Source organism: Myotis daubentonii, chromosome 15 (genome assembly GCF_963259705.1).
Source record: "Myotis daubentonii chromosome 15, mMyoDau2.1, whole genome shotgun sequence".
Classification (NCBI taxonomy): domain Eukaryota; kingdom Metazoa; phylum Chordata; class Mammalia; order Chiroptera; family Vespertilionidae; genus Myotis; species Myotis daubentonii.
In genome coordinates, this window is record NC_081854.1 from 56,544,161 (window position 1) to 56,566,459 (window position 22,299).

General features: G+C 60.0%; 1 protein-coding gene across 1 annotated transcript in view; it reads right to left on the reverse strand.

Moving 5' to 3' along the window:
• NKD1 (NKD inhibitor of WNT signaling pathway 1) overlaps positions 1-18,095 on the reverse strand; it is a 51,711-nt gene extending 33,616 nt beyond the window's left edge. Inside the window, exons 1-3 of the mRNA XM_059668091.1 lie at positions 17,877-18,095; positions 17,721-17,753; positions 16,994-17,124 (exon numbers count right to left, since the gene is read on the reverse strand). Of these exons, the coding sequence (XP_059524074.1) occupies positions 16,994-17,124; positions 17,721-17,753; positions 17,877-17,901 (189 nt within the window). The 5' untranslated portion in view covers positions 17,902-18,095. The remainder of the gene's footprint in view (positions 1-16,993; positions 17,125-17,720; positions 17,754-17,876) is intronic.
• Between the last annotated feature and the right edge of the window lie 4,204 nt (positions 18,096-22,299).

Genomic DNA, 22,299 nt, shown 5'->3' on the forward strand with positions numbered 1-22,299 from the left:
AAAAATAGATGTAAAAGAAAAACAAAGATCCAGCACTTGACACCCATGACCTGGAAGAAGGGACCTTGTCCCTCAGGGCCTCACTTTTACCTTCTGTAAAATGGGAGTGAGGGTGTTTACTTCAAAAAGCTGGGATAAGATAAGGCACAAATAAAATTTAGAAATGTATAGGTATGAATACACACGCAACACTCACATATACATGTGTAAACATACATGTGTACATATGTACTCATATATGTATGTGTGTGTGTTAAAAGGAGACTCCTGGGCCGCACCCCAGATATAGATAGTTAACAGCTGTCGCTGGTGCAGCTGGGCACCCCGCCCCCATCTGTGGCATCACACCCTGATCCTCCTCAGGCCGCCACCCCCCCCCGCCACCCCCCGTCCCCGTGGCTGAGGCGGGCCTGACCCATTTCCGTAAGGGACACAGGCACTACTGAGTCAGAGTCGCCCCGGGTGGAGAAGCCCCCACGTCACTCCGCTGCCAGAGGCGGTGTGGGCACAGCCGCCAGCTGTCTCAGGAGGGCTCAGCTGCGCTCAGAGAGGGTCAATCCCAGTCTCAGATCCCAAAGGGCTGCAGGGCAGACCCTCTCCCAGCCCCGACCAGGAGGACAGCCCACGCGGGAGGTCCATGCGGAGGGTTCTGCTCTGGCCCAGGGAAGCACTGGCTGGCTCCCAGGGCAGCTCGAGGGGGGATGGGGGCCCAGACTCCAAACGGAGCCTCCCGTGTCCCCTTAGCCCTTGACCGTAGCCCCTGGGGGTGGGAGGGGAGGGTGGTACCAGGACATCCACCCACCCACAGGCAAATGCAGCGTAAGGAAGTCTCCATAGCAACCCTCCACCTGGAGAAACTAAGGAGTTACCTGATGACCACACGGGTGCAGGAGGACAGTGGAGGGACGGGGAGAGGGTGGGCTGAAGGCAGGGGGGTTCCAGAAGGAAGGAAACCACAGAGACCTTTCCACAGCGGCGAAGGGAAGGGGGGTGGGGGGGGGAAGATTCCAGAAAGACTTCTATCTCGTTCCCCCTCACAAGAACAGTATCATTAATTGTAACAGAGCAGCCGTACTGAGCACCTCGCTACACCAGGGGGGCTCATGGGCGGGTCTACTGGCCTCACACTCCAGCCCCAAGAGGGAGGGTCAACTCTAGTCCCATCTTACAGATGGGGAGACTGAGGCCTCAGAGGTTAGGAAAGCTGCTTAAGGTCACGTGAGTGGGAGGTGGCAGCATCCAAACTCTCCCAGCCCAGAACCCAGTGTCCCCCTCTCCTGCCCGAGGTCCGCACCCTCTGCCTCTGCAGCCCTACCCAGGTCAGCCTGACGCAGGCTCACTCGAGCCCCAGCGCCATGCTGCGCCCACGCTGGTGGATAAGAGGGACCTTCGGGGTGCTGAGCACCCACATTTAGGGAAGGACCAGTGGGTGCACAGAGGATTTCGTTTTTTCTAATAAATATTTTTATTGATTTCAGAGAGTAAGGGGGGGAGGGGGAGAGAGAGAGATATCAATGATGAGAGAGAATCATGGACCGGCTGCCTCCTGCCCACCCCACAGTGGGGATCAAGCCCACAACCCGGGCCTGTGCCCTGACCGGGAATCAAAGCCTGACCTCCTGGTTCCTGGGTAGATGCTCACCCTCTGAGCCACAGCAGCCAGGCCCCAGAAGATTTCTAATTCCCGGGGCCCCACAGCAGACCCCCAACCCTGCCCAGCCAGAACACAAAGGGAGCGGGTGGGCACGTGACCCTGCAACACCCAACCTTCCAAGTAACCCATGGGCCCAAGACCAAGCCCAGGGTAATTCCCAGAAAAGTCCAAGATGGGAGCAACTGGGAAGTGCCTGGGTCCTGCCACCCCCCATCCACACACAGCATGGTTGCAGCCAAGAGAGCGGAGGGGCCTCGTCCACAGTGTACAGCAGAGCAACTTCCTTCTGCACGAATTCCTGGGCACGTGCCCCCCAGCGTGCCAGGCCCCAGGGCTCTGGGGTAACCGGCCCACCCCACAGGGCGGATGCACCTGCGGGCAGTGAGCTGTCACCAGTCACCACATGAATAAATCACTGATGAGCGCTGGTGAGAAGGACGAGGACCAGGACAAGGACGATGTGGCAGGAGCAGAGCAATGGCGAGGAAGGAAACTGGTTCTGAGCAGGGCCTCCGGGAAGCCTGCTCAGAGGTGGGGATGTGGAAGTTGAGTCCTGACGGGTGAGCAGGGGAGAACCGGGCCAAGAGTCCCGGGAAGAGCATCTCAAGCAGAAGGAACAGCATGTGCAAAGGCCCTGGGGTGGGGGTGTGCCCAAAAAGGAACCCGAATGGTGAGGAGGAGGCTGCAGGGATGAGAGGTGGGAAGGTCTCGTAGACTGTGGGAAGGCCCCTCACCACCCCTGAAGGTCGCGGGAGGTCACTGTAGGGATTTACGTAGGAATACGACGCTGTAAAATCCTATTTGCGCTGTAGGGCAGCCTGGCTGAAACACAGCAGATCAACCCGAGGCTGTTGGAATCCTCCAAGTGGGTTCGGATGGGGGCTCAGACCGGGTTGGGGGCAGCCGCGAGCAGGGGACAAACTTGCGACTCACTGAGTCACAGAATTGGCTCTTCAGCAGAAGGAGGGGAGATGGCCCCCTCCAGGCCCCGAGCTGAGCAACACGTACAGGGAGGGGCGGTCACTGAGCCTGGACCGCGATGCTGGCGGTTCCACAGGGAGATGCAGAGGGAGGTACAGGCCGGTTATGTTGGGAGCCTGTGAGTGACACCAACAGGGTATCAAGCAGAAGGGACAGGCTCCAGGCGCCTGAAACTCCCAGGACGCCCAGCCAACCGCCAAGGCCGCCACTCGCACCAACCCTGGCGCTCCGGGCAGTCCACCAGCTACGCTGCCCACCGGCCTCACCATCGTCATCGCCTCCTCCCCCAGGAAGACCGTGGGAGTGTCTCACACTGTGATCTCTGCAGAGGGAATTTGGTTTTGTACTGGAAGGCGGCTGTGTGCAGTTCCCATGCCCCCGACAATTTCCAAGTCCTTGAAGGTCTCCTTTAATCCAATTGTCTGACAGCTGGACGCCCGCATGGCCGGGAGGGTCTGCCATGACCCAGCGAAGGCCACCAGGACCCGCTCTCGGTGCAGAAACCCCCAGAACCGGCCCGGGGCCTCCAGCCACATCCACGCTCAGCACACAGCGCTGCGCAGGTCTTACATCCATCCCAGCAACCCATTGTCCAGATGGAAAAACTGAGGCTCTCAGACACTCCGGTCACTCTGTAAATTCCGGGGGAGAAGCCCTGCCCTGTTTGGCTTCCAGATGCTGGACATCAATTACATTCACATTAACTGCTTCGGGGGCGGGGGTGGTGAATGAAGGTTGGGGGCTGCAGGAGAAGGAAGAAAAGGGGCCCCGAGGATAATGGGGGGCAGGTGTATTTGCAGGGAGTGAGGCAGTCCTATGCCTGGATTCTCAGGGGCGGGGGCCCTGACGAGGCGGGAATCCTGGGCGTTGTATGAGCAGAGTCCAAGTTCAGCCATCTAGTCCCGGAAAAGCGCCCACCGCCCAGCCCGTGGGCCCTGAAGCCGGCGGAATCCAACTTCCCAAAATATTTACCCGAAGGCTCCGGGCACCAGGCTCCGTTCTGTAAACTTGGACGCCGTTCCCAAGCCGGAACGACAGATCTCCCGCGGAACAAGATAAACTCTGCCTCGCATTCGATAGAGCGCAGGGCGGCGAGGAAGGGGACGGGATAAGTCCAGCCTCCCGGCGGCCCCACTTGAAAGGGACCGTGGTCAGAGGCAAGAAGCGGGCAAGGATGGGCCTCCTTATCAGGCTCAGGGCTGCTCCAGACACAAACAGAAGCCCTGGCAGGCATCCTTCCTCTGCCACGAGGGGGCGGGGGGAAGGGAGGGGGCAAAACCTTCATCCGCAAAGGTCAACCCCCTCCCCGAGCACCATGGAGCCAGCACGTCTTCCCCCAACTTCCCGGGGAGAACGGTCCACGGAGGGAAGTCAGACAGAAGTCTTCGCTCGGGACTCAGGAGACAGCGCCCTGCAGCCGAGGGCTCCAGCCCAGGCAGCCGCAGGACAGGCCGGAGCTGGGATGAGGATGGAGGGAGGCCCGTCGGCCGCCTCCCACCGTCACCAGCACGCGTGGCGTCAACAGCACCGTAAGCGCATGACACGGACGGTCTCGTTTAACACCGACGACACGCGACGGGATGGAGAGCTGTTATCCCGGATGCACACATGGGAAACTGAGGCTCGGAGGGGTGGGGACCCAGTCACACTGGCAAATGGCAGAGCCCTGCTGTCTCCCCAGTGGGGGGCCTCACACACTGGGGGACCCCCTCCTCTTCTCCCGTTTCTCCCCCTCTCCACCCTGCATGCCCAGCTCACAGCCCAGCTCTGACCTCTTCATTCACTGCCCTGCACCCGAAGGCTTCTCTACCTGCGCCAGTTCCCCGGGGAGGGTTCGGAGAAAGGGCTGCACCCTCGGGGTCCCCGGGGCCCCCGCACCATCTCACGTCCCCCGCTCCCCACTCCAGAAAGGCGGCCGGGCCCGGCCTCTCCAACAGCCGGTCCCAGAAGCGGGCCCCCCAGCATAATACTTTCCCCCCACGGAACGCGGGAAGAAAGGGCTCTTTGCTTGTCTCCTGAAATAACTGGCCTTCGCCGTAAAGCAATCTCCTGCCCAGGAAAAATATTGCTGTAACGCTGGGTAACTCTATCTGTGGCTCCTTTTCTGAAAGTCAGAAATCTTGGAGAGCGGAACATGGCAGGGCCGACTGCAGGGCAGCCCATGAGGTCATGTCTGCCCACAGTCCCTCCTCAGCGCTCTGATTAACTGGCCGCGAACCACAGGGACTTTGTGTCTTAATACTCTCAGAGCAAAGTACCGGTTCGGATTTCTACAGAACAATACCCCACCCTGGGTTTGGGGTCCCGCCAGGCGGGCCGGGGACCCACTGGCTGGGGCTCAGGGGCCGGAAGGAGGAGCCCCATCGGGCAGCCATCAGCCACAGGTGAGCTGTCACCTGTGGCCGGTCCTTGTCCAGGCAGGAGGCCCCGATGAGAAGTGAGGGGCGCCCTCCAACCAGAGCGTAAAGCCACTCACAACTAACCCCTGGGTAAGTCGCTGAGAGCTCCCCGGCCTCAGTTTCCCCATCTGGAAGCGAAAGAGATCCATCACATGGCAACTCCTGAGCGAAGAGGTGGTCTCTCTTCACCCGGCGCGTAGCACCCGAGCGTGGCCAGGGGCCGAGCTGGACCCGGACAGAGTGCGTTTACCGGGAACCGTGCAGACATCCCGGCAGCTCCGGCAGCTGCTGGGGGCGCTACGGCCGCCACAAACCGCTCTGCGCACCCTTTCATTTAACCCTTGAAATGACTCCAGGAGGTGGGTAGTCTTCCCCCATTTCACAGATGGGGAAACTGAGGCCCCACACCAACACGAAGAAACCAGACCTGAAGCCCAGGTTCAAAGCTCTGTGCCCCTGGCACTGGGAGGAGACCCACATGAGGGAGAAAGTTAATAAAATCAGGTTTGAAAAACTAGCCATATCAACTAAGACAGGCGTTGTTAACCTTGGGGCTGTGGCTGCCCTGAAATTGGAGTGAAAGGTGCAGGAGCATTCATTTGAGGGGGACGCCGTGAGATTTAGCGGGCTCCCCAAAGGGTTGGTTTCCCACCCGCTGAGGGTTGAGAATCTCTGATCCTCAAGGAGCTTCAAAGTAAGGCTGTGATCCATGTGGGCTGCATGGAGGAGGTGGCAAGCCACTTGGGCTCTTCCAAGATCCGCTGTCAAGTAGCGGATTCCGCTGTCAAGGAGCGGTTCTCCCGGGATGGTCAGCTGCCTTGTTCCCACCCTGCTGGCCAGCTGCTGACCGGAGCTGCGGGCAGCGAGCCCCGCGCCTGGGGCCAGGCTGTGCAGATAGATGTTCATTCCATCCACCCAGCGGGCACTCCACAGCCTTCTCCTCACCGGTGGTTTTTCTTTGGAACCACCCACCCTCTACCTCCCTTGTCCTTGAGGTTTGAGGGCGCTAATCCCAGCCCCCACTCCATGAGGCCATGTGCCCCAGGACCGTCAGAGGCACGGAGATCGGTTATGGAACAGGCATGTGGCCCATCTAAACAATGAAGGCCCGGCTTCATTGGGCTTCAGCTGGGACCCTCTCTTCCAGCCGGAGGTGGGAGCCCACGCTGGTGGGGGCACACTACCACCGCCCGGGACTCTGTCTGAGAATGGAGCCGACCCAAAAGAACCAGAGCTGAAGGCACAGACCAGGGCCCTGGGACAGAGCCAGGGCCTGAGGATCCAGCGGTACCTGAATCCAATCCCCCGTGAACTTCCCCGTCACACGAGCCAATAACGTGCCTTCGTGTAAAACAGTTGAGAAAGACCACGCTCAACCGCAAATTCCTCCACAGCCGCTTCCCTCCCGGGTTTTGAAGACAAAACCTGGGGGAGAGTGGGCTTTGCCGGGAAGGTAGTAAAGCCACCCACGGTGATGACATCACGGTGTGCGGTGTGTGAGTGGCGGGGGGTGGGAGGGTGGAGTGGGGAGGGAGTGGGGTGCAGAAGCACAGCCACAGAAACCCACACCATGGATCTAACGCGGCCCACTGACCGGGGCCCGTGTCATGAAGCGCGGTCCAGCCTCACATGGGAGGCCTGAGAGTACAGGGCAGTGAGATTATATGCGCGGATGTGGGAGGATTTCCAAGAGACTCTGTGAAGTTAAAAGAGCCAGGTGCAGAACCAGATGATAGCATGCAGCGTGCGTTAAAATGCGTAAGGCCTCAATCGCTTTTTTACGGTTCTTCATCTTCAGTGAGCTTTTCAGTAAACCTACCAACACCAACCCTTCCCCGTCTTGCGGGCTGCGAGGGCTCCCGCGGTCAGTGCCGGGCACGGCGAGCAAAACTCAGACCATGGGCACCTGGGAGGGGGCACTGGGAGGCCGGTGGACCCGGTGGACGGAGGGGCTTCCTCTTCTTGCATCCCCTTTAGGGTTGATTTGAACTTGCTTCCCTGTTGCTTTTTGCCAGGACATGACTTCCTTTATTTCCCGCAAGAGAAGAGCTCAGGGGAGAAGCAAGCAGGGTGCTCTCCCACGGCCCAGAGCAGCAGGAATCTGAGAGAAGCATCAGGGATGTGGGGGGCCAGGCCCCAAGTCCCTGCCCCCTCTGAGGCTCTGAGCCCCCCCAACCAAGCTGCCAGGCCCCTCTGAGACCCACTCATTCACCTGCCAAACGTCCTCTGAGCCTGTGCCCCGGGCCTCACAGTGCAAAAAGCCTGAGGATACGGCAGGAGCCACACACAACCTGCCCCATGGACCTCGGACCTCAGACCTCGCAGCCTGCGTTTCCCCAGGGACTGACAAGAGATCCGGTTTCTGCAAATAGCGACTGCCCGACAAGCCACCGTGAGGAAGACTCCGCCAACCACAAAGCTCCGCGTGCACTCCAGCTCCCGCCCCTGGAGAAAGCAGGCCCTGTCCGGCGCTGTTCCCGCCCCAGCCGGGGGCTTTGCCGGCAGCACCCAGACCACAGCCAAGGGGAGAGCCCTCACCCAGCACCCAGCACCCAGCGCCCAGAGGCAGGTGCCAGGCAGCACCTCCAAGGTCAGGAGGCCCCGACTGATGACACCGGGAGAAGGTGCTCCAACCCGCCCCCCGGAAGGAGCCCCACGACCCTTCCCATCATTGACATGTTGGTGACCAGCCAGGGCTGCCTCCTTCCACGCGGGAGCAGAGCCATGGCTCCCAGGGGCTGGGAAGCACCCAAGAGGTTTCACCAGGGCTTCTGGGGGCGGAGCTTTCTTCCCACCACCACCTGCTGCAAGCAACTCCTTGGATGGCCACAGGACGGGGGTTCGCTGCGCTGTGGTTACAGTTAGGGTGTGGGTTGGGTTAGGATTAGGGTTAGGGTTACAGTAGGATCAGGGTTAGCCAGCTGCATTGCGGTGCCAAGGTCTTCTCCATCGATCCAGAGCTGTGCTATTTAAATTGACAGTTAAACTGATCCAAATAAAATATATTTACATTCAGCTCCTGGCCGCAGTAGCCGCATCCCAAGCGCTCAGAGCCTCGGGTGGCTAACAGCTCCCAGCCAGGGCGGAGCAGACGGGGAATTCCCACCATCACAGGAAGTTCTGGGGGCGCGCGCAGTGCAGAGGGCCTGTCACAGCCCCTTCCTCCCTGGGAGAGGGGCCGGGGGGCCATGACTGTCAGGAACGCGCTGAGGCTACTTGTAGGTTTAAGGAGCCACAGCCATGGGGAAGGGCATAGGAGGAGACGGACGTGGACTGAGAGCTTGGCACAGCCAGGAACTGTGCCAGCTTCTCCACAGGGCCACGCGCTGGATCCGCAGTCTACACGTGGGGAGTGCCATCCCCGCCCGAGCCCTGCCCACAGCCTGTACCCCCGCCCCCCAGCTTTCCTACGGGATCCCCAGCAGCTGGTACAGAGAGGCTCTAACTCAGAGGGCTTCAGGGACAGGGCTCAGTGGTTGAGCGTTGACCTATGAACCAGGAGGTCTCGATTCGATTCCCGGTCAGGGCACATGCTTGGCATGTGGGCTCAAGCCCCAGTAGGGGGCGTGCAGGAGGCAGGCTGTTTGGTGGTCTGCCACATGCTGCCAAGGCCCTGGTCTTGAGTACAGAGCTGGGACCTGGAGAGAACAGACGGAGCGGAAAGGGCCCCATTGAGCAGGATGGGCCCGTCTACCCTCAGGCCGCAGGGGAGGGCGGGGAAGACCACAGCCCCGACGACGATGTTTTTCTAACTCCAGAAAGCCATGTGGGCTGGCCCCTTGCACAGAAGCGATGGCTCAAGGCGGCTCCATGGAGCGGGCTTAGGGGAGCTGGTTAGGGGTGCCCCTCCATGTCTGGCTTCCAGAGGGAGCCTGGTCTGGGGTGGTTTGACCTTGACCCTGTTGCTTTCCCCTCCTTAGAGGTCAAGAGCAAAAAGGAAACTACTACAAACCAGGGGCAGAGCTCCAATCAGCCTCTCAGATGTCCAGCTGCCTTCCCCATGCGCCGCCAGTCCACCCAGCAGACACTCAGCGTGCTCTTCCACGTCCCCGCCCCTGGCCTTGCTCACCACCGCTCTGCCCCCGTTCACCTTTGGACTTGAATCCCAGCTCCTTCGAGACCACCTCTGACCCTAGACCAGTGGCCACTTGCTGCCATGGACCCTCAGTGTCCCCAGAGCACCCTCTGGTCGTCCCTTAACATGGCCTTCACTGCTCCATATCCATCTTTCCAAACTATGAGCCAAACAATCTAACATGAGTTTCCATACAAAACTCCTACATAACATATAAGCGGATCAAACAGAGAAACACTGTAAAACAGCAATCGATCGTGACGAGGACTTAGGAGTGCAGACAGCTGCGCGCTAGGAAATCTAGCGATGCCCATCACGCACACAGATCATACGTTCGGGAAGAATGGCGACCTCCATCAACGCCCCAGCAGCAGTTCAATAATCATTCCCGCTTTTACAAAAACTCTTAGCAAGCCATGTGTTGAAGAAAGCTCTCTTAGGTGGATCAGCAGTGAGCATCATTAACGGTTACTAAGCAGTGCAGGAGATGGTAACCAACGCAATAAGATAAGAAAAATCAATGCGAGGCAAAGACGAACGTTTAGTCCCTCTGAACGCTAAGTTCTCTGAGGCAGGAACTATGTCCTGTTCCTCATAGTTTCCACAACACCCTGAGCACCCTCAGAGATCTGGGGAGTGAACAGCCACCCAATTAGGTCTGGTCCCCATTACATGTTCTCAACGCACCCAGCTCTCCTCCTCTGAGGCACATATATCCCAACTTAGACTGTGAAATTTGTTTTTAAAAATACTTCCCACTGGAGTGTAAGCTCCAGGAGAACGAGGACCACCCTCGACTGAGAGAGCGAATGTGTACCTGGCCGAAAGCGGGTCCCCGGTGTCCTGCACCGACGCGCAGATGACTCGAATAGAGTGCATTCAATAGGTAGTTGCTGGACTAGACTAAGTGCCTTCTCCTGCTCCTCAGCTGGAAAACCCAAACCAAAGAAGGGAGGGCCCCTCCAGCGGATGCCACCCCACTGGGAAGCCCACCCGCTCCCGGGGGTCCTCTGAAAGGCGTCGGCCACACACACACACACACAAGGCCACACACACGGGCCGCAGCCCACGTGGCTCGCCGAGTAAGGAAAGCAAAGCCCGGACCAACTGCACGGTGCCCTCTAAGCAAACACACGCCGGGGCCAGCCCTGGCGAGAGCCCGCGGTGCCACCTTTCTGGGGCCGAGGATGACTTCAGCGGCGGCACCTGAGGCTTCGCTGCGAGCCCCGGGCAGGGGCCCAGGCGGATAAACAGCCCCCTCCGCGTTCCCGGGAAGTTATCAAAGAATCACTTATGTCTCTGGGCACGCTTGTTTGGAAAAGGCCCTCCACCCCACCTGGGCTTGGCAGGAGCGGCGGCCTCGCTGGGCCTGGCCTAGGGGACTGAGCCGGCTTTCCCTCCGCCCTGAAGGAGCCCGCCGGCCGCTCGTCGCGGGGAGAGGCTGCAGCCAGCCATAAAGGAGCAGGCAGCGTCCCAGCATAAACGGAGCACGGCGACATCAAAGGGCGCCTTCCAGATGAAACAACCGAGGCCTTCAGCTCGCGCTGGCGCGTCTTCCCGGGGACGCTGGGCTCCTGCCTCAGTTCTCCCGCACATGGAATGGCAGATAGTTTGTTTGTGCGAGTCTGAAGTTTTTCCTTCCTCGGGGAGAGCGGAGGGGGGGTGGCCGGGAGGGGGAGAGTGAGAGCGAGAGGAAGAGAAAGAATGTCTGTGAGAGACAAGAGCCACAAAAAGAACATGTGTGAGTGAAAAAAAAAGAGAGAGAGGGAAGCCGGGGAGGCAGCCAGAAGTGCCTGCTTTGGAATCCAACAAGTGGCCTAAAAATTCCAAAAGTTCCTAAACCAAAGCACATTGGGAACCCACAGCCGGAGAGCGAGGCTGCAAGAAGCCCCGGACTAGGAGGCTGTGGGGTCCTGACACCAGAGCCAGCAGCTCGCAGATGGCGGCGCTGCCCACGGGCCTGCGGGTCGCCCTGAGCTCCCCTTCCTGGGACACATCTGGTAAACCGAGGCAAGGCCGCCCTTCCCTTGGGCTCCCGGCAGTGCCAGCAGGGTGAGCTCGCTCTGGGGTTGTCTTGTCACTCCTCTAGGCTCCTGGCCCTCGGCCAGCCAATCCCAGCCCCTCAGGCCCCCCACCTCCCCCTCCCGCTTCGACTCCCCCTCTCCCACCCACAGGGCAGCGGGGGTCACCGGTCCATCTGAACAGCTGGAGGAATGTCCCCACGCACGTGACACTCCCCAGTAACCAGCTCCGAGGCGCCTGCTGGTGGCTGGGGCGGCGCGCTGACTGGCCACCTGCTCGATCCCGCACACCTGTCCCGGGGAACAGCGCAACCTGCCGAGAGCCACGAAGGCACAGGGCTTTCCAGAAAGACCGCGCACCAGGAGAGAGGTCCAGTCCCCGCAGGCTCGGAGACAGGTGGCACCCACTTCCCCTCTGGATGCCCAGCCCGACCGCCACCCGTTCCCACGGAGGAGAGCGCCAGGGCCCCTCCCTGCACACGTGCCACCCTCTGCCCACCCCTGCCGCCACGGCTTTCAGGTCTGGGCTGAAACGCCGCCTCACAGCGTCTCATGCGTGGTGGCCGGTCAACGTGCCGCTTTCTTGCCTCTTTTTTTAGACCGGAAGCCGCAGGAGGCCAGGGGCCACGCCTCTCCTACTCGATACCGTATCTCAATGCTCGGCCGGGCGAGGGAATTCACAGTGAATGACAGTTCATTGTGGCTAGTGATTAAGAGCTGAGTGCCTGAAGGAGAAGGCCTAACCCACTGACTCCTCCATCCACTGCCATCGGGCAGGGGAAGGGGCTGGGGGAGGAGGAGGCAGGGATGGTGACCTAATCTCTCCTCCGTCCGTTCGTTCGTTCATTCATTCATTCCCTCGTTCATTCAGCAAGCAGTGTGTGAGTGCCCACTATGTGCCCTGGGGCTCCCACAGGGCAGACGTGTTACCCAGAAAGCCACTCTGTCCTCGCTGACGGTTCGGCCTTGCTTTTTTAAGCTCACAAGCGGACAGCTCAGTCCCTGAGCGTGGAGCCTGAGCCTCCCGGTACAGAGGAACACCTTCTGTCCATCCGTCACCCACCTTCTCCCCTCACTGTCGTCCCCACTGGGAGAGGAGCTCGCCCAACACGCAGCAGTTGTCTCGGGTTCAGCTTGTCCCCGGTTTATCACAGTTTGTACAGAACGCAAATGCATGCCCTGCCCGGATGGCTCCGTGGTTGAGCGTCTGCCTAGGCACCAGGAGGTCAGGGTTCGAGTCCCGGTCAGGGCACAGCCCCGGGTGGTGGGCTCGATCCCCAGTGTGGGGCGTGCAGGAGGCAGCCGATCCATGACTCTCTCTCATCATGGATGTTTCTCTCTCTCTCCCTCCCTCTCCGTTTCCCTCTGAAACCAATAAAAACATATTTTTTTAAAAAATGCAAAAGCAGGGGACTGTTCCCGAGTCCAGGAGACTGAAATACGCACAGGGCGGGTCTCAGGGAGCAGGCCTCCTTCTCAAAGGAGAGTTTCCAGGGGAGGACGGGACACCCCTCCAGGCCTAACGCTCTCCGAGGGGGACGGCGCCACACGCAGCATCCTGAGGGGCGCAGGCTGCTGGAAACCAGAAGCCACCCTGGCACGGTGCCCAGCCCGGGCTGCCCGGCCCTCCTCCCGACTCCCTGGGGGCAGGGGGGAAGAAAGCTCCCGGGCGGGGCTGCGACGCTGGCCTGGGTGCCATGGCCAGGGGAGACCCTCGGGGAGCACTCGAGATGCCAGCGAGCGGAGGCCCACATGCCTCCGCCAGCCTCAAAGCAAATCATCTTTTAATTCCAAAACACCAAATATTTAATTTATGCTTTACCTCAAATGTCAAGTCCACCTCCCGGCACATAGCTTTGAAACCACGTAAGGAGGCCTAACACTTTCCATATGCTGAAGACATGGGGCCTTTTAATTGTGCCAACTGGTATCATTCAAGGGTAATTCCCCGGGAATCCATCGCTCCGGCGGCAGCTGGGCCCGCCTCCAACCTCAGCGCCCAGCCCCACGGGGACCTGCGGGCCGCAACCCGGCCTGTGCCCTCCGATCTCCCCCAAAAAGCAAAACGCACTGGGTGTCCCCTCATCACAGCCCCGCACGGCCTGGCAGCACCTCTGCTCCAGGCAGCCCCGCCGGCACCGGACTCGGCTTCCTGCACAGAAGAACAGAAGGGCCACACGGGGTGGGGGGCGGCCCACTTCAATCCGTGCGCACACGCGAGCACACGTGCGCACACGGGAGCGTGCACACAGGCGCACCCGCCCTGCTACTCAGGGCTGTCCCAGCGACGTCGCCACGTTGCTAAGCTCTCTTCTTTCACCCATTACGGCTTCCAGACCCCAAAGGTGCACTGGTTTTCCTCCGCAGCCGCCTGTGGCTGCCTCCTGCCTCCAGGACCATCCTGTCACCCCTTCCTGTGCTTATTTCAGTTCTCGTCGCTGAGCACACTGCTGGGGGGCACACAACTGCTCGCCTTATGGCTATTCTCTCGTCGGACTTGTGCACCTCCCCTTCATTATTTCTCTCCCCTGAGCTCATGTTCCCTGGGAGTTGACCTTGAACCCACGGAGAGGAGAGAAGCCACAGCCTTAGCTGGTGTCCCTCCAAGTGAGTCTACAGTGTTAGGGGCGGGGTGGGGGGGGACTCTGCTCTCATAATCTGGGCCCCCCCATCTCCACCGCTCCCCGTGTCTCAGTGACCCTCCGGTTTTGAAGCGTCATCTGCCGTAACCCAACCAGGGATGAGGATGTTCTTATACCCATTTTGCAGATGAGCCCATTGAGGTGTAGGACGGTGACATGGCTCGTCCAAGGTGAGCAGCTCTTGTGGCAGAGCCTGGCCTCGTCCACTTTTGCATTCGGGAAGATGGGTTTGGGCTGGGGCCAGCAGGGCTCCCCTCCGGCACCCCAGGGCCTTGCCTGTGACTCGGACCTACCCTGAACACTTACTAAGCTACTCAGGCCCCGTCAGGGAGGACGAGGGCAAGCAGGGGCCCCTCCTGCTTCTGTGTACCCCAAAACGTGCCTCACCCCAAAGCACTCGCAGCGGGCAGGCTGCCACCTCTCTGGGAGGCAGCAAGTGCAGCGCCCTCTGGGCAGATGCTCGGCTCAGGGCTCGGCCACACGTGGCTCCCCACGTCCTAGAAAGCGCTCCAGAAAGGGGCAGAGTCCCCACCAGCTGGCTGCCACCCCCACAGGTTATGGGGAGGATGAAGAGAATGTAGGCCAAGTGCCTGACACATACAGACACTTAATAAGTAGTAGTTATCATTGCCATACGAAGAATTGATGAGCCACCAACGTGTCCTCAGCAACTTTGGTGAAAGGCCCGTGAAGGGGGTGAGACAGAGGCCAACCCCAAGGCAGGCCTGGGGCGGGTGGGGGCACCCCTGCCAGCCCTCGGAGCCGCAGACATTGGAGCCCACACCTGCCACGTCCTGATGACATAACGGGAGAGCCTGCCGCCCCCTCCCCCTGCCTCTGGGAGTCACGGAGAGAAACTAGACTGAGGGCTGCCCACCCCCCCCCCCCCACATCCCGTTCCTGTCTCCCAGACTTTGGGCATTCCGTTCCCACAGTCGCCATTTTGACCCCTGGCACTTCATTCCTTTTCTGGGAGTCACCTTTAGACTCTCCCTTTCAGCTTCATCCTAAGCAAGGATGTCCGTGACACCACGGTTTGATGTCCTAGTTCTTTTGCTTGGGATAAAAGGAAAGCGGACTGTCAGGATGAAACATATCCCTCCAGGTACCACCTGAAATCACCGTGCAGGCCCCCACCTCGGGCTCACGTGACCTCTCCCCGGGTGCACGCGCCACGCCCCCTCTGCAGGCTCAGCAGCTGGGCCTGGGCCGGTGCGAAGCCAGGTGTCTGGATCCCAGTCACAAAGCACAACTCTAAGGAGCAGAGGTCCCCTCCCCTTAATATCTTGAGGGCAGAGCCCACCCCCCACCCCCACCCCCCACCCCCCACCCTCCACCCACCACCCAACATATGTCACGCTCATGGTTCGATGTCTCACATCTTCAAAAGTGCTTTGAACAAACAGTAATGACCCCTCAGTGTTTCTCTGAGACGAGGGGGGGAGGGAGGAGAAGGGGGGCGTTGCGGAAGGGAGGGGCAGGCCGTCCCGTGCTGTCCTCAGCTGGGGGAAGAAACCAGGCAGCACAATTCCGTGACTTCACCAAAGCCACCGACTTAAGCCGGGGCCCCTCCCGCCCTCCCTCACTTCCCCCCATGGCAACTTTTACTGGCTCGCATTCCTTTTGCTGGGAACACCACTATTTAATTAAAAACGACAGACTTTTGTTTTTCTCTCCTTCCTTCCTCCTCCCTCCCATCCTCCAGGACTGGATGCCAAGGAGACCCACCAAAAACATGCGGGGAACATTTGTTACGGCTTTGAAGATAAAAGTCGGTTGAAGTAAGCCCGCGATGTATTTCAAGTTTCCCCTAAAGCATGGAGCAAGCTGCCTGGCAGTTTAGGAAAAGGGGGGAATGGGAGGGGGGGAGGGGAGGGCCTACCCAAAAAAAATGTCATTCTGCAGGAATACTTTGTAAAAATAAACAGGCGGAAGAAACCCCTAACTTGATTAATGGAAATCCACTCAGTCGGCCTCTGTCTTGGGCCACAAATGGGTTTGTTCATGTGGCTCGATCGGATCGTTTTCATGGGGCTTTAAAACAAAGATGTAGATCATAAACTAGCGACGCTGGGGGGAGGCGGGGAAGCTTGCAGGTCTGCTTTTAAAGGGCCCTAGCGACAGAGCCCCACCCACCACGTTCTGACCTGGACCAGGGGACAGACAGCAGCTCTAGTCCCAGCCCAGCCTCGGGATGCAGAGACAGGCGGACGAGAAAGGCCCAGCTCAGGAAGCGGAGGTGGCGGAGGGGCAGATGGGAGCTTCTCCCAGAATCACAGGTGATTCCAGACGTGGCCTCACTTCCCAACACTGGTCCCTGCCACCGAGCGGCACCCAGCCCAGGTCCGGCCGCTCAAACACACACACACACACACACACACACACACACACACACACACACACGCATCTGAGAACTCCACTGGCCCCTCCCCAGCCGGTGGACAAGACCAACCAGACCAGAGACTCAGCCTGTTCCCCTCAAAGTTAAAAAAAAAAATTAAATGTCACATCAAAAAGTGGATCCATGCTTTGATCTGGGCTCGCCGGAGTTCCACGCAGACCATCTGAGAGCCCGTGCAGCGCTCGGAGCTCCGAGGGCCTCTGTGAACGCCAGTCCCAGGCCGGGCGCTGCGCTGGACTCACTCCCTGTCACATCTACCGCTTCCCAGGGACTATCCCACCGCGGGGACCTCAAGAGGGGGCCCCGGCTGGAGCCGAATGAGGCGCACTCTCTCTCTCCTCCTCCTGGGCCAAGCTGGGGGGTCCACCGGCTCTCAGTGGCCCCCAAGCTCTGCCACCCAGATGGCAGCCTGACCTACAGGCTCCCGGGCAGATGGGACTGATGGATGCAGACACACGGAACATATTTGGAAGCCAGCACCGTCCCCGACACCCCTCCATACCTGCTCTCTCCCCAGCCCCACCACTCAGTCCACCTTTGAATGCTGGCCACAGAGGGAGTCAGAGCAGGGCCCCAAGTCTCCCAGCTCAGCTGGACCTGCACCACCTCCTCACCTAGGACCCGTCCCCAACCAGACAGGACTGCCACCCCTGTCACCGCTAAAGTTCCTGCAGGCCTGGGGCAAGGGGGCATGTTGGGGGCCAGGGGCAGCTGAGAAGGGATTCTGGGCTTAGCTGTGCCAACAGGGTGCTAAACGTTGGGGTGGGTGGGTATGGAGACCCATCTCCGAGGTTGAAAAAGGGGTGTGTGGGGATCGTACCCGGGTTCCTCTGCCGACAGTGCCCGCCGCCCGCAGCTGTCGGGGTCCGGAGCCGCCCGGGCAGCGCTGCCTCCCGATCCACTCCTCAATGCCCTTCCGGGCCCAGGCAGCGCTCACGGCGAAGCTGTCACCTGGGCGGGAGGACACAAGCCCCTGAGTCCGGCCTCTGGGCCCAAAGTTACCGGAGAGAGGGGGGACTGGTGGGCGCTGCCGAGCAGGGGAGTGGGAGGGGGCTGAGAGACCCACCCAGGCAATCAGGAGAAGGGGGAGCAGTACCCTCCCAAGGAGGAAGGGTGTGGGGAACAGAAGAGCGAGCCCCCCGGAGGACAGGACCACTGAGGAGAGGGGGGAGGGTCTGAAGGCGGTGCATGAACATGGGACCAGGCGAACTGAGGGTCAGGGGAAGGAGCGCAGGGGGCGCAGGAGCCACGACCTCGGGAGAGGGGGCTGGGGGCCTGGAAGAGAGGGGACAGGGGCTTGGAGGTCTGAAGAGAGGGCGCAGGGAGCGTGGAGGGCGGGGACCGCGAGAGGAGGGGTTGAGGCTCCGAAGAGGGAGCGCAGGACCGCGGGGAGGGGTGGGTGGGACAGAGACGGGGCGCGAAGGCTGCTCCAGGAGCGGGTTTGCGGGGCTGGTGGCCAGAGCTGGGGTGGGGGTGGCCCTGGTAATGAGATCCCGCGGGCTGGGCCATTCCATCCATTCCCCCGTCCGTGCCCCGAGCGCCCCTACCTTCCGGGCTCTCCCTGCGCTTGCACACGGCGGCTGCAGGCACATCGCGCGCGGCGGCGGCGGCGGGAGCCGGAAAGAAAGGAGAGGCAGAGAGTTAGCGGTCGCGGAGGCGAGGGCGGCGGGGGCCCGGGGGCGGCGCGCGGCGGGGGCACTGACCCGGCTTGGAGTGAAGTTTCCCCATGCTGGGCGCGCGGCGGGCGGGGGCGTCCTAAGCCATGCGCCCGGCCCGCGGGCCCCGCGGCTCGCCGCCCCTCGCCTGGCTCTCCTCCTCCTCCGGGAGCAGCGCCCGAGCCGAGCGGAGCCCGAGGCGGCGCCGGGACCAGCTCCTGCCGCCGTCGCCGCGGCCCGACTGACGCCCGGGCGCGCCGAGCCCCCAGCCCGCCGCCGCGGCCCGCGCCTCCCCGCGCGCCCATTGGCCAGGCGCGGCGCATCAAAGGCGAGGCGGGCCGCCGAGGGGGCGGGACGTGGGCGTGGTCAGCAGCGGTGGGGGCGTGGTCAGCGGGCTGGGGGCGGGGCGCGGCCAGACGCTGCGAGCCTGCCACAGCGCCCCCTCCAGGCGGCGGTGCAGGTCCCCCAGCCGGGTGCCGGGGGCTAGGGACGCGGGCTGGGACCTGGGTGGAGGCTCCGGCCAGCAGGCTCCTGGGGACACACGCCCTCGCCCTCCGAGGTCCTGCGCTCCTGTCGCTCCCAGTCCAGTGCCTCCCTCCGCTCTGCTCCCTGGAAGCGGCTGGGCGAGACTCGGAGGCTCCGGTTTGCAGGTGATGAGACTGAGATGGGCGCCGGCGCCTGCTGCACGCCGCTGGCTGCAATGCCCCTTCCCAGTCTAACCACGACCTGCCTGCGCGCGCTTCCTACTCGCGCACGCCCCGGTGTCACCTCTAGGTCTTGATGTGAGAGTCCAGGCGAAGCTCCCACCGCGCCCACAGCCAGTTGTGCACCCAGCCCACTCCTGGCAGCGACAAGTGTCCGGGAGACGAGCGTTGCTGCCGATCGCTCGGATCCCGCAGCCGGGAGGCCTGTGGGTGCCCGCCTGGGGTCAGGGCGCGCCGCCAGCTGCGCGGCCCGGAAGGGGGTAACCGCCGGGTCTTTGATCTTCCTTGGTTTCCGCTCCCTGCTGCAGTTCGCCAGAACCAGGGGCTTGTTTGTTTTGTCTGGGGAGGTCTCCGCGAGGGGAGGGCGACATCCAGGGGTTCCACCCCACCTTTGTGGCTCCCTGAGAGAATGCCCGCTCTGCTGGGGGGACATCGGAGGCCTGTGGTTAGGCTCGTCCTGGAACAGGGCAGCCTGGGTGTGGGGGAAAGAAACCCACTCTGCCCTGGGACTGCATTCTCTGTGAGAGCCTCAGTTTCAGCATCTGTGAAATGGAGACTCCGTCTTCCCTTTCTGCCCACGCCTTAGAGTGGCCCTGTCCATTTTTTAAATTTTTTTTTAGTTAAAAGAGTCCGGCCGGTTTGGCTCAGTGGTTGAGCTTGGACCCATGAACCAAGAGGTCACTGGTTCCATTCCCTGCCAGGGCCCAGTTGCAGGCTGGATCCCCAGTAGGAGGCGTGCAGGAGGCCGCTGATCCATGATGTTTCTCTCTCATGGATGTTTCTCTCTCTCCCTCTCCCTTTCTCTCTCTAAAAATCAATTTTAAAAAATAAAAATTTTAATGTGGTGGCCAATGGATGTGTCTCTCTCATTGATGTTTCTGTCTCTCTATTGCTCCACCTTCCTCTCTGTCTCAAATCAATTTAAAAAATATTAAAAAGAAATTAACCAGCCAGTGTTGTTCAGTGGCTGAGCCAGCAGGTCACGGTTCAATTCCCTGTCAGGGAGGAATATTAAAAAGTTAAAAGAAACAGAGGAAATTAATTGTAATACTATATTTTACTTAGTCTACTATAGTCTACTATGTTGCAGTTTCAACATATAATGAGAGATTTTACATTCTTTGTTTTGTGCTACGTGTTGGCAATCCGGTGTGTGTCCTACACTTAGAATACATCGTAACCCAGGCTAACCACATTGCAAGCGACCGACGGCCACACGTGGCTGGTGGCCACGGTATTGAACAGCTCAGCTCTGGAGCATCTGCGTGTCCCTGAAGGGCGTTGGGAGCTGCATGGCCGTCCGGAGTCATAAGTAACCTTCACCCGACAGTGGCTCAGTGCCATCCCCCACACTTCCTTTTTTTTACACACCCTTTTTTGGTGGAAATGAAGGCCAATCTGATGAGCAGGCACATCGTTGTCCATTTTATATTGCAATTCTTCATCCAGTACCTGCCACATGCCAGCCATTGTCTAAGTCGGCGATTTTCGACGGGTGTGCCACAAGAATCTTTAAAACCTGCAATACCTGACTAGTCAGGGCACTGACCTCTTTTCCCTTAGATTGTCAAATTAAAAAATGATATCACAATAGCCATCTGGTGTGAATGAATCAAAATGATACCTTTTTTTGGCAATTGGCAAAAGATATATTTTTTGGTGTGCCGCAGAATTTTAGTGATTCGTTTATGTGTGCCGTGAGATGAAAAGGGTTGGAAATCATTGGTCTAAGTCATGTGTAGCCCTCACAACTAACCACTCTCTGATGCAGGCTTGTCTTTGGTCTCCAAAGGAGGGAACCTACTAGGCTCAGAGAGGTGAAGTCACTTGTCCAACGTCACACAGCAGCCGGCGACCAGGTCAGGAAAGAACCCCGAGCCTCTGGATCCCACTGCCGTGCTGTTCTCCTACCTCAGGCCGCCTAACACAGGCCGAACTTCACTTTCCGCCCTTGGAGAGAGTCCCCGGTCTAGGAACAAAGCCGGATTTGGTGCCCGCTACGCGACAAGCACTGCTTTAGGCACTTACGGTACATCCGTGAACAAACTAGACAATCCCCACTCTCAGGCCACCCTCTGCTGGGAGGAAGGCAGACAAGAGACAGCCAATGTCCAGTGTCCCATGATCTCACTCATAAGCGGAATCTAAGTAACAGAATAAACGGACGCACAGAGCGGATCCAGGTCACAGAAGCGTGGAACAGAGAGCGGAATCTCGGAGGGAAGGCGGGGAGGGTGGGTGGGTGGGAAGTAATCAACCAGAACCTCGTGTGCATCGATGCACGGCCCATGGCCACAGACGATGGGGCCGTGAGGGCCTGAGGCGGAGGCGGGCTGGAGGGGGCCCATGGGAGGGGGACATAGGTAATACTTTCAACAGTGAATTATTTTTTAAAAAAGAAACAGTCAATGTGATGCACAGGCAATAGAGTGGTACGTTAGAAGGCAACACCAGCTATAGCCACGGTTCTCAACCACGGACAATCTGCACACACACACACACACACATACATGCACACACACATGCATGCACGCACAGGCGTACATGGGGACATTGGGCGATGTCTGAAGGCATCTGGCAAGAAGCAGCCAAGGCTGCTGCTAAGCACCCCACAGTGCATAAGACGGCGCCCCGAAAGAAGGCAGCACCCAGCCCCAAGTGTCCGCAGTGCCCGCATGAGCAGCCCTGGGCTCTCGCAAGAGGCCAGAGCAGGATGGCAGGTGCGGGGCGGGGGGAGGGGGGCCCGAGTGTCTGGATCAGACCCCCCTTCGGTGGGAACGGCCTTCGGGGGGGGTTGCCGTCTGTCTCTCTCGCCCCCACCCCACCCGCCACCCCCCACCGGTGCCGGGGCGCGTGGAAATCAAAGGCCAACCCGGCGTGTTCTTTCTCACAGCGCTCAGAGTCGGCTACTTCCTTAAACCGGCCGCGGCTTTCTTCTTTCCTGAGGAAAAGTAGGCCCCCTGCCCCGGGGAGTCTCTTTCTGCAGTTCAAACAGAGATAAAGGCGACAGCTAAAACTCGCAGTTACCCGTCTGAGTCTTGGGGCAGTAAATCCCCAATGTCCAGCCCAGACACAAAGGCCCCTCCACCCTCAGCCCGGCCCTCCCCAGCCCGCAGGCGCCCGGGGCCCGGCTGTCTTGGAACCGGGACCCCCGCCTGGCCCGGGGCAGGGAACACGCGGAAACCTTAGCCTGGTTAGGGCTCTGAGGAGGGGCTCCCCACCGCCACCAGCCCACCACCCACCTGGGGCGGCTCTGTGGTCTCGGCCGGCTTCCCGAGCCACGACTCACAGTCCTTTTATGTTTTAATAATTTATCTGGCCCACTTCTTGGGCTGTATACTTACAGTGACACATCTTTTTCTTTGAAGATTTCCCATCCTTGGGGGGAGGAGAATGGGGAAGGAAGGCAAAGGAGAGATAAGAGAGACAGATTATAGCAGAAACGGTTTCACGGGGCTTGAGATTTGGCAAGGCTGGGTGAGGTGAAGTGTGTCAGACGCGGAGCTGGAGGCTGGGGGGGGGGCGGGGACACCACCCCCACACTTGTCCCCGGGTTCAACCATCTGATCTGGCCCCCTTCAGACCCTCCTCCCATAGGAAGCCCTCCTGGACCTAGGAGCTCCGACCACTCTGAATAGACTAGGTCCCTTCTCCTCTTTCTCCACTTGCTGCTCCTTCTGGGGTCTTGCCTGACCTGCATCTCTCGATGCAGTACCCAGCCCTGCCCATAGGGGGTGCTCTATGTAGAACAAGAGAAACCCACCCAA